This window comes from Corvus cornix, chromosome 15 (genome assembly GCF_000738735.6).
Source record: "Corvus cornix cornix isolate S_Up_H32 chromosome 15, ASM73873v5, whole genome shotgun sequence".
Classification (NCBI taxonomy): domain Eukaryota; kingdom Metazoa; phylum Chordata; class Aves; order Passeriformes; family Corvidae; genus Corvus; species Corvus cornix.
Genome location: NC_046345.1, coordinates 11,986,115 through 11,995,481, shown reverse-complemented (window position 1 = coordinate 11,995,481; position 9,367 = coordinate 11,986,115). Strand labels below are relative to the sequence as shown.

The 9,367-nt window shown below is 52.9% G+C and overlaps 1 protein-coding gene across 5 annotated transcripts in view; it reads left to right on the top strand.

The window, feature by feature from the left end:
* Positions 1-476: 476 nt before the first annotated feature.
* OSBP2 (oxysterol binding protein 2) overlaps positions 477-9,367 on the top strand; it is a 97,235-nt gene continuing 88,344 nt past the window's right edge. For 2 of the 5 annotated variants that reach the window (XM_039560921.1, XM_039560920.1), the window contains exons 1-2: positions 479-794; positions 8,311-8,388. In XM_039560921.1, coding sequence (XP_039416855.1) covers positions 529-794; positions 8,311-8,388 — 344 coding nt within the window. In that variant the 5' untranslated portion in view covers positions 479-528. Of the gene's footprint in view, positions 795-8,310; positions 8,389-9,367 lie in introns of all 5 variants that reach the window. The other 3 variants (XM_039560923.1, XM_039560922.1, XM_039560926.1) reach the window with 2 other exon arrangements.

Here is a 9,367-nt window from a genome sequence, read left to right as displayed (position 1 = left end):
AATGCCTGTGAAGAGAAAGGGGAACAAGGAAAGGGAAGAACCCTCAGCAGATATGGGGACATCTGGCCGGGCAGCACCTGCCACAGGCCCACAGTCCTCCACAGTGCCCTGTGGACAGGGTCCACATCAGGCACAAATCCAGGCCCGTGTGCAGGTGGAGGGAGCAGGTGAGCAGGACAGTAGGATGGGGCTTTACTTCCAAGCGGGGCAGGCAGCACCCACGAGAATTTTTTACGGGAAGATTTATATGGGATAATTTTCAATCCTCCCCCCCCTCCCCACCTCCTCAGCCCCCCTGCACGAAATGGCGGCGGGGGGTCAAAATGGCGGGGGAGGGGTGAGGGAGGCGGAGGGCGGGGGCGGCGCGCGCTGTTCCCGCCCCGCCGCCGGGGGGCGCGCGCCGCCCCCGCCCTCACCCCCCTCCTCTCGCCGTGGCGGTCACGTGGCGGCGGCGCCGCCCCCGGTCGGTGCGGACGGGCCGGGGCCGCCCCGGGAGCGGCGGAGCCTCGGCCGGGCCCCGCGGGGTCTATGGGGAAGGCGGCCGCGCTCTGCGGCGGCGGCACCCGCGGGCTGGTCTCGCTCCTCAGCGCCGTCCCCTGCCTGGCCTGCCACGAGCTGCCGGCCATGAGCGGCGAGCCGGGCGGCCGCGGCGGCGGGGGCCCGGCGGGGGGGCCGCCCGCCGCTCCCCCGGGCTCCGACACCTACAAGGGGTGGCTCTTCAAGTGGACCAACTACCTGAAGGGCTACCAGCGCCGCTGGTTCGTGCTCAGCAATGGGCTGCTCAGCTACTACAGGTACCGGGGCCGGGGGCCGGGCAGGGGCCGCCGGGAGGGGGGCCGGACTGCGGGGGCAGCGCTGCTGCACATCGAAAATCGCCTCGTATTGCTTAGTTTGGGCTTTTTTCCCGCTTTTAAAGCCAAACTCGGGTTTTGATCCTGCAGAGCCGCGGCGGGGCCCGGTGCGGGGCAGCGGGGCCCCGGGATCGAGCGCCCTGGATCTCCCATCCCTGTGTCTCTCCATCCCTCCCCTCCTGCTGCAGCAGCTGCGGCTGCTACAACTGCCCAAATCGCAACCTTCAGCCAAACAAGCCGAACCCTCCTCCCTTAGCTGTGTAACCTGCTCCTGCTGTTTCCCTGCCAGAGCCTGGGAATCCTTCCCCCAGCAGTGCCAGTGGCTGCGAGCGCTGCGGTGGCGGTGGAAGGATGGCCTGGGATGTGCTGGGAATGTTGGGCTTGGGAAGTCAGCCCAGGCTGGGGGCTGCGTTTCTGGGGGACGAAGGAAGCTCCAGCAGTGATTCCGAGCTGTGCCTGGCTCCCTGCGCTGTCTGACGCGGTGGGTTTGTGCAGACGGGCTGTGGGCTCAGCGAGGAGCGTGTCAGACACCCCGAGGCTGCGAGGCTGAATCCAAAGCAGTGTCAGCTTTGTAGGTTCTCTTGTGCTGCTTGTCTCACTTGAGTGGTGAAAATACAAACGTGGATGTTGGTGTTTTAATGCTCTAGAAAGGTGTCCCTGTGCATGGCAGGGAGGTGGAATGAAAGGAGCTTTAAGTTCCCTTCCCACCCAAACCATTCAGGGATTCTGTGATTTGGATCATGTTTATTCTTGTCACTTGGAACACAAATGCTCTGTCACCCTCCGTGTTGTGGAGCAGATGCTGTCTGCTCCTTGTACTTGTTCCTTGTACTTCAGGACAAGGAAACAATCTTGGATATTAGAGATGGTTGAGCTCCATAAAATAATAAGTCTTTAAAGGGCCAAACCCCCTGAGACAGGAATTCTCTGTAAAGGTTATGCCAAAGCTGTTTTCCTCCCGACATAAAGTTCATCAGCTGATTACCTCTCAGCTCCAGCTGCTGACACGTAGCCTGAAGCAGATCCCAGAGCTCCAGCTCCATGTCAGGTGTGAACATAAGCTCTTCCAGCTCTAAGAGAGACCAGGAACCTGGGTTCTGGGGTTGAACCACAGCAGGTAACAGTGCAGAAGGTAAATGATGTGTTTATCTACTTGAAGTTGTTGAAAACCCTCAAAGAACTTAAGCCAGATAACCTCCCCTCCCCCCAAAAATGTAGTTGCCTCTCAGTAATTCAGCTAATTTACTGTAATCCTTTCTGGAATGCTTTAACTCTGCTCAAAAAGGCTGTTGGAGTTTAACACCCCACTTGTAACCATGTCAGAATATTATTTTTATGTGTTGATGCCAAGTCTGTCACGAGCAAACAAATGGTTTTCTTCAACAATTATTTTAGATGGGAACAACCAGGTTTATTTTAAGACCATTTGATCTGTTTTAGGCTGAAACAACAAACATAAACACCCAAGGAAATTATTCTGAGCAGCATGTGAAGGAGTTGAAACTTTGTGGAGCTTTCAGGCAGGGCAGACGTTCAGCAACTGCTTGGGAAAAGGGATGCTGGAGGGTTTTGTGCTTCTTTTCATCGCTGGGCTTGATGACAACTGAGTTAATTTGGTTGTGAGTCAGGAGTACAAAAATACAGTGCAGAACACGTGGTGAAGTCTTTCTTAAGTGGAGAAAAACCTCCATGATACTCTTCAAAACCAGCGCTCTGAAATAATGGCTGTGTCAGCTTGAATTGCTCATCTGGGAGACAGTCTGGGGTAAAAACTGGGATTTCTGTTCTGATATCAATTCTAGCTCCATGACAGGAGCCAGGCAGGTGTCGGGCTGCTGCCTGTTCACTGATAAAGAGCATATATCTATATTTGTCTATCTGTCTATATTCTATAGAGGTCTCTGGCATTCTGAGAGTCACGGGTCTTGCTTTCTGCTGGCTCTTTGTGCTCTTCCCAGCTCAGAAGGTCTGTGCCAGAAGTCTCCTTTCCTGCCCTTGCAGGGAAACTGCTGTGTTCTCCTTGTGTTGTCACCTTTGTAACTCTGCAGCTCACCTGATTTAGCTGTGGCTGCTCGGGAGTAGCTTTGTAGAAACTTCATTTTGCTTGTCTGCTAAAATCATCTAAACTGGGAAAGCTGCCCCGTGATGCCCAAGCCGCCTCCTTGCGTGGATTGATTTCGTTCCAGGTTGAAGCTTTTTGTTCCATTTGGATTTCCTGCCGCTCACTCTTTAGCTTTAAACCCCAGCCTGTCACGTTGCCTGGGAGGATTTTGGTTTGCAGAGTTGAGCTCCTGAAATCCTGGGTGTCCCCTTGGTGTCCCCGGTTGTGCTGGTGTGTGGGTGGGTGCTGTGCCATCCTTTGGAGCTGTTCTGAGGGGTTTGCTCCAGCAGCCAAGTGCAACGCCTGTTTGCTGCCCAGTTGGTTTCACGGGGACAGTTTGCTGAATTAAAGCTTCTAATTAGAGCGGTTCTCCCAAATGGAGCATTTAAAGCCTCCTGGAGCTTTGCTGCATCGATGAAGACATCAGGTCTTGCTGCCAGGGAAACTTCATGTGCCTTTGCTTTGTATTCCCTGCTCTGAACCTGTGAAAAATAACAACTGCTGAGGAATTCTTGAGGAGTTCCTGTGCACTACCCTCCTGTGGAGTGAGGTGTGTGGGTTTAGGAAGCTCCTAAATCCACAGCAATACGGTTGAACTGTTTTACTTGCCCTTGATTGTTCCTCTTAGGTTGTTTTTGACCAAGTTTTTTGGCTGATTCAGTGATGCTGGCATGGGAAGGCAGTTTGGGGATGCAGGACTAGTCTGCTTGACTTGCTAATGGTCCAAACTCTCTCTCTGAACTCCTCTGGCAGGCTGCCACTCAGATGTATCATTATCTATAATTAGCGGCTCTGTACGGGAGAATTTAATCACCTTGAACAGATAAGTGTTTTCAAGGAGATTAGAGAGGATCTTCAGGTGAGTATTAATTCATCGAAGATCGGTGTTGGCTCATGTGACCATGGATGCTTTGAGAGTGTTTTGTTCTCCCAGCAGCTCCTTGACCTTTCCAGGAGCTCTGGGATGTGTTGGCTCCTCTGTGGGATGGGCTGAAGCTGGGTACAGGTGAATTGGGGGCCTGGAGAGCCTTCAGCAGCGCTTTGTGTGGGCACGGGCTGTAATAATGAAAGCAGTGACAAATGGAGAGGGGAAAACCGTGTCGTGCTGTGTGTGGTGTGGTCATTGTTGGGAAGGGAAACGCTTCTCTATCAAGCAGCATTAACTTCCCTCCTAGAGCAGTGATGGGTGCCTGGGGCACTTTAGCTGTCTTGTCTGGGTCATCCTGCAGCTCATTTCCCTGGAGAAGCCCTGTTTCCCAGAGCAGCTCTTCACCAGCTCTGTTTATCCAGCAGTTAACTCTTGGTTGGCATCGTAAGGGCTTGAGCACAACCCAGAGAGGTTTTTCTTGTTTCTTGTGCTGAGACTCCACTGAAAGCTGAGGTGGGGAGTTCAGGAAGGAGCTTGAAAACCACTGCTGATGACAGAGATGTGGGGGGATTGAGGGAGCCCAGGGGAGACCTCTGGGAGCCTCTGATCCAAGTGTTCCCCCAGCACTGCCAAGGCCACCACTAATTCATGTCCGCAGTGCCACATCCATGTGGCTTTTAAATGCCTTCAGGGATGGCAGCTCCACCATTGCCCTGGGCAGCTGTGCCAGTGCCTGACCACCCTTTTCCATGATGAAATTTTCCCAGTAGCCAACCTGAACCTTCCCTGACACAACTTGAGGCCGTTCCCTCTCCTTCTATCCCCGGTTCCCTGGGAGCAGAGCTTGACCCTCTCTGGTTACACCCTCCTGTCAGAGAGCTGTGCAGAGCCAGAAGGTCCCTGTTGAGCCCCTCCAGCTCCCTCAGCTGCTTCTCATCGTACTTGTGCTCCAGCCCCTGAAATCTCCAAGGTGTGAGATTGCAGAGCCTCTCCAGGCCCCTCTTCCAGTGTTGGATTACCCTTGGAGGGGAAAACTTTTCCTTATGTTTAGCTTGTACATAATAGAATGAGGCAATACGCTCTCCTGGAATGATTTTTGTGACACCTTGTCCCTCTGCAGACGAGTCCTGAAGTGTTTGTTTGTCACTCTTTGGGTGCTGGAGCGCGCAGGTTTCCAGGGCAGCTCTGCAGCTCCTGGTGACTTTGAGCTACTTGTTTTTAAACAGTGATGAGTAATTGGTGTTCCCAGTCAGCTTGTTTTCCCACGGCACTCTCTGGATCCATATGGTGCTTTGCTGTTGCTCCTTGTTATTTGCCCATTCTGGAGGCAGCTCCTTGCTGTGCTGTGTCCCTGGGGACACGATGCTGGCACAGCTCCGTGGGGACACTGCACGTCCACGTGACACTCGAGGGGTGCCGTGGGGCTGAGTGAGTGATGCTCTTTGGGCTGCTGGTTCCAGGCTGGATTGCTCTGCTCCCAGTTTAGTGCTGTGGAGGAGATCAGGCTCTCTTGACTCCAAACAGCAACTGCTGCTGACTCTGCAGGAGGGTGTGAGACAGGGATCTTGTCCTTAAGGATGTCTGCATCGTGGCTTGATTATTGGTGCTGGGTCAGGGGTTTTACAGCTGTTGCCTGGTTCTGTTTGCTGATTGCAAACTGCAACAAGAGCCACAAACCATCTTTCCGCTTTATTTCTATCCCTATCATCTTCATTTGGCTATATGTGGTTGATGTAATCCTTCACCCCATCCCTGCAAGTGTTCCAGGCCAGGTTGGACGGGGCTTGGAGCAGCCTGGTCTAGTGGAAGGTCTCCCTGTCCACGGCAGAAGGTGGAACCTTTAAGATCCCTTCCCACCCAAACCATTCCATGATTCTATACTGGCCAAATACTTCATCTGATGGAATTGTAGAAGGAATGACTGGTTTGTCTTGTGCAGAACTAAACTTTGATGGGGCAAAGCACTCTGGATCCATGTGGAAGCACAGCAGCCTGTGCTGCTGTCTCGAGGTTGGTCTCGTGGGGATCCCTCAGGTAGCTTGGCTCACACTGCAGTTTTCACTCTTGGAGCAGTTTGCAGAGTGTTTCTGGGCCCATCTGCCTGGGTCCTTACCTGAGTGAGGTGCCTGTCACCCCTTTCTGGTGACCCCTGGTGCAGCTTCTGTTGCTGGGGCACACACTGGTGTTCTGCTTTGCTGTCCTGGGCAAGGGCAGGGAGTCGTGTCCGGTCCTGTGTCTCTCCCACACGGTGCTGGAGCTGCCTCAGCTCTGCCTTTTTCAGCAGAGGTTGGTGTGGACTGGCTCCTGCTCCAGGACATCGACGGCTGTGCTCACTCCTGGAAGACCCTCACCAACCCTTGGTCCGTCTGCTGTCGTGTTCCAGGAGCAGGATGGCTGTCCTTTGCCTCCTGAGGTGACTGGCAGCTCCCCTGCCTGTCTTTTTCCGGGGAAATACGTATTCAGCTCCGACTTGGCTTGCTCCAATTACAGGTTTAAGTTGGTGCTTGTATATCCTGTCATCCTCTCTACCCACAGTGAGTCACCAGGGAAGAAGCTGATCCCTCTTGTCAGGAGTATTGTGAGGAACCTGCTGTGCTTTTCCATGCAGTATGTCTTGTATCCTGCCTCATTTTCCCCTGAAAAGGAGTTTGCAATCAGTGCAGTGTGCTCTGAACTCAGCTCTGAAGGATGATGACATTCATTATCTGTAGGTTGAGTTATGGTGCAGCAGGTCAGACTATTGAGCTTCTCTGTCTTTCGTGCTAGTGTATCAATTGTTGTAGCTGGGTAACTCAGCCCGGTAACTTCAGGTACCTGAAATGTTATCAGTGATATCAGAGCCCTCTGCTCCCTGTAGGTCTGTTCAGCTGATGGCCAACAGCTCAGGTTGCACCCTGCAATGTGAGTTGTCCTAGCCTGCTGTCAGGAGGGCAGGCAGCATCCTGGAGATTTATCCCTAAATAAGATAGTGCTTCCAAACCTGAACTAATTGGAGGTGTTAAATATCCCTTCAGGTCCTCATTATACCGTTCAATTATTGTAGCAGTTCCTACAGCACTGTGGCAGGGATCTTTCTACACTTTACATCAGCCTTTGTTTGGTTTCGATCAAAAAGCTTGTTTAATAATTAATGACATAATATTCCCCTGTCTGCCGGCTGCGGGCTGGGCAGGCAGAGCTGAAGCTGGAGGAAAACAGAGCTGGATATGTGTGTGGTGCTGGGGCAGTGGCTGCTGACTCACAGCCGTGTGTGCAGGGCCAGTGCTGAGCCTTGGGCTGCGAACGGATCAACGCTGGAATTAAACATGCAGATGGGAAGCGTGGGACTGCGTGCCAGTGGAGCTCTGTGATGAAAGCAGAACAAATGGGAACTGATCTCCTCTTTGGTCCTCTTCCAGGCACTTGGGATTTGCTTCCCCCTCTGCAAGCCAGGGCTCCTGGCAGGGCTGTTTTGTACCTGGCCTGTGCTGTCTGCAGGTGATGCTGCCCCTCGCTGTGAGACATCGCTGTGGGGTTGGAGCTGCTCACAGGTCACATCGTGACATGGGCGCTGATGGAGCTGTTGCTGTGTTAGCACTGTTGACTGTAGCCAAACCCTTTGTCACCTGTGTTTTCCCTGCCCTTCTTTTCACACCAAACTGTGTTAGTATGCACTTTCCTGGCTTTTTTTTATTTTTATCTAACTCTTCAAGGCTATTTCTGCTTTGAATCACGACCGGATACATGTATGTCCCTGCAGTGACTCAGGGGGAGGTGCTTCACTCCCTAAAAATAGTCTTAATTCTCCAAATCTTTCTGGATGAGAGCACTGTCTGGGCACGCGTGGCTGTTTAAAGCAGCTTCTGCAATGCATGTGGGGGTAAATATGGTGAAGTGGGAGTCAGTGCCTTTCTCTTTTCGTTCTTTAACACAAAGCAGTGATTCTTAATCTGTTATTAATAGCTAAAGCAGGTTTTTTCGAGGAACTTTATAAGAAACAGAGCAGGAATATGTTGTCCTTGGAGCCTGCTGGTTGTGTATTGCTGGTGTGAGCAAGATCCTCTCACTTCAGGCTGGCTGATTGGCACAGACACCCGAGCTCTGTGGCTGGGTGGGCTCTCAGAGGACAGTGACCTCTCCTTCCCGTGGTACAGCCTCAGATGTGACAGCAGAGGCTGGTACTGGTAGCCTGGAAGGGAGCAAAGCTCCTTTGGGGAGTCACTTGGCCTCCTGGTGCTGGTGATGTGTTCAGGTCCATGGCTTTGTTCCCCCAGGGATGCTCCCAGAGACACGGGGCTGTGCGTGCTGTGTTCCAGCCGCACCGTTTTGCTCTTCCCAGCTGACTTGGTGCTTTGTGCCTGTCACTCAGCCCAGCACAGAATCAGAGTATTTGTCACAGCAGCAAATATCCATGGCAACTAATTCCCCAGCTCTGGAAATCTTCACGATTTTTGAAGTTTCTCTTTTCCTGTGAAATGCACAGGGGTGGTTCCACAAACTTTTTTTTTCAGGTCTTCTGCAACTGTCAGGAGCGGTGGCTCTTCTTGGAAGCGTGTGAAAAATACACCGGTCCTGGTTCGGAAGATGGGGTGAGTTTGGGTGGATTTGGCTGGAGCATGGACATGGGTGACTGGGATGTGCTCATGGCAGTGGGACACAGACATGCCCCTCCTTTCCAGGGCTGTGCAGGAGTGGAGACCACAAGATTAAAGAAGCAGATTTTTGTCTTCAAGATGGGGAGATGCTGTGCAGCAGGTGGGGGCAGCAGCTGTACCCACAGCTCGTGAGGAGTCAATGAAGTTGTGTCAGGGGAGGTTTAGGTTGGATCTCAGGAAAAGGTTCTTCCCCCAGAGGCTGCTGGGCACTGCCCAGGCTCCCCAGGGAATGGGCACGGCCCCGAGGCTGCCAGAGCTCCAGGAGCGTTTGGACAGCGCTGCCAGGGATGCCCAGGCTGGGGTTGTTGGGGTGTCTGGGCAGGGCCGGGAGCTGGGCTGGATGGTTCCTGTGGGTCTCTTCCAGCTCAGGAGATTCTGTGATTCTGTGTTGTTTCAGCCTTTGGTTTGAAGCCCTTTTTGGAGGGCTCTGTGTGGGAGTGCTTGGGTGATGCTTGGTGTCAGGGATGTGTTCTCCAGCAGCCCCATCCTTTGTTCTTGGAAGACTGAGACCTTCCATCCTTGCTGTTTCCAAGCACGCACGTTCCTGTGACTGATGCTGGATGCTGTTTATCCGCTGTTTGTTATTCCCAAATTGCCACTGTGATGTTTCCCAGCAGGGCTTGTGGAGCAAAAGGCACTGCAGGTTTATAGTGTGTGGTCAGGTGGAACTATTCCATGGCTTTATTTTATCCCAGCAGAGTTTTCCGTTCCTTGTCAGCTGCGTCTCTGTGGTCTGTGCTGGGGAGAGGCTGCTATGGGCTCCCTGGCTTTGCATCTCTGCTGGGATGGAGTTTTTATAAGCAGGAGGAAGAGAGTGCTCAAACTAAAAGCCGTTTTGTGATGGTACAAAGGTGACAATCATCTTAAAACTGCATAATTTACATTTGGCACACATGGTGCGCTATCAGCTCCC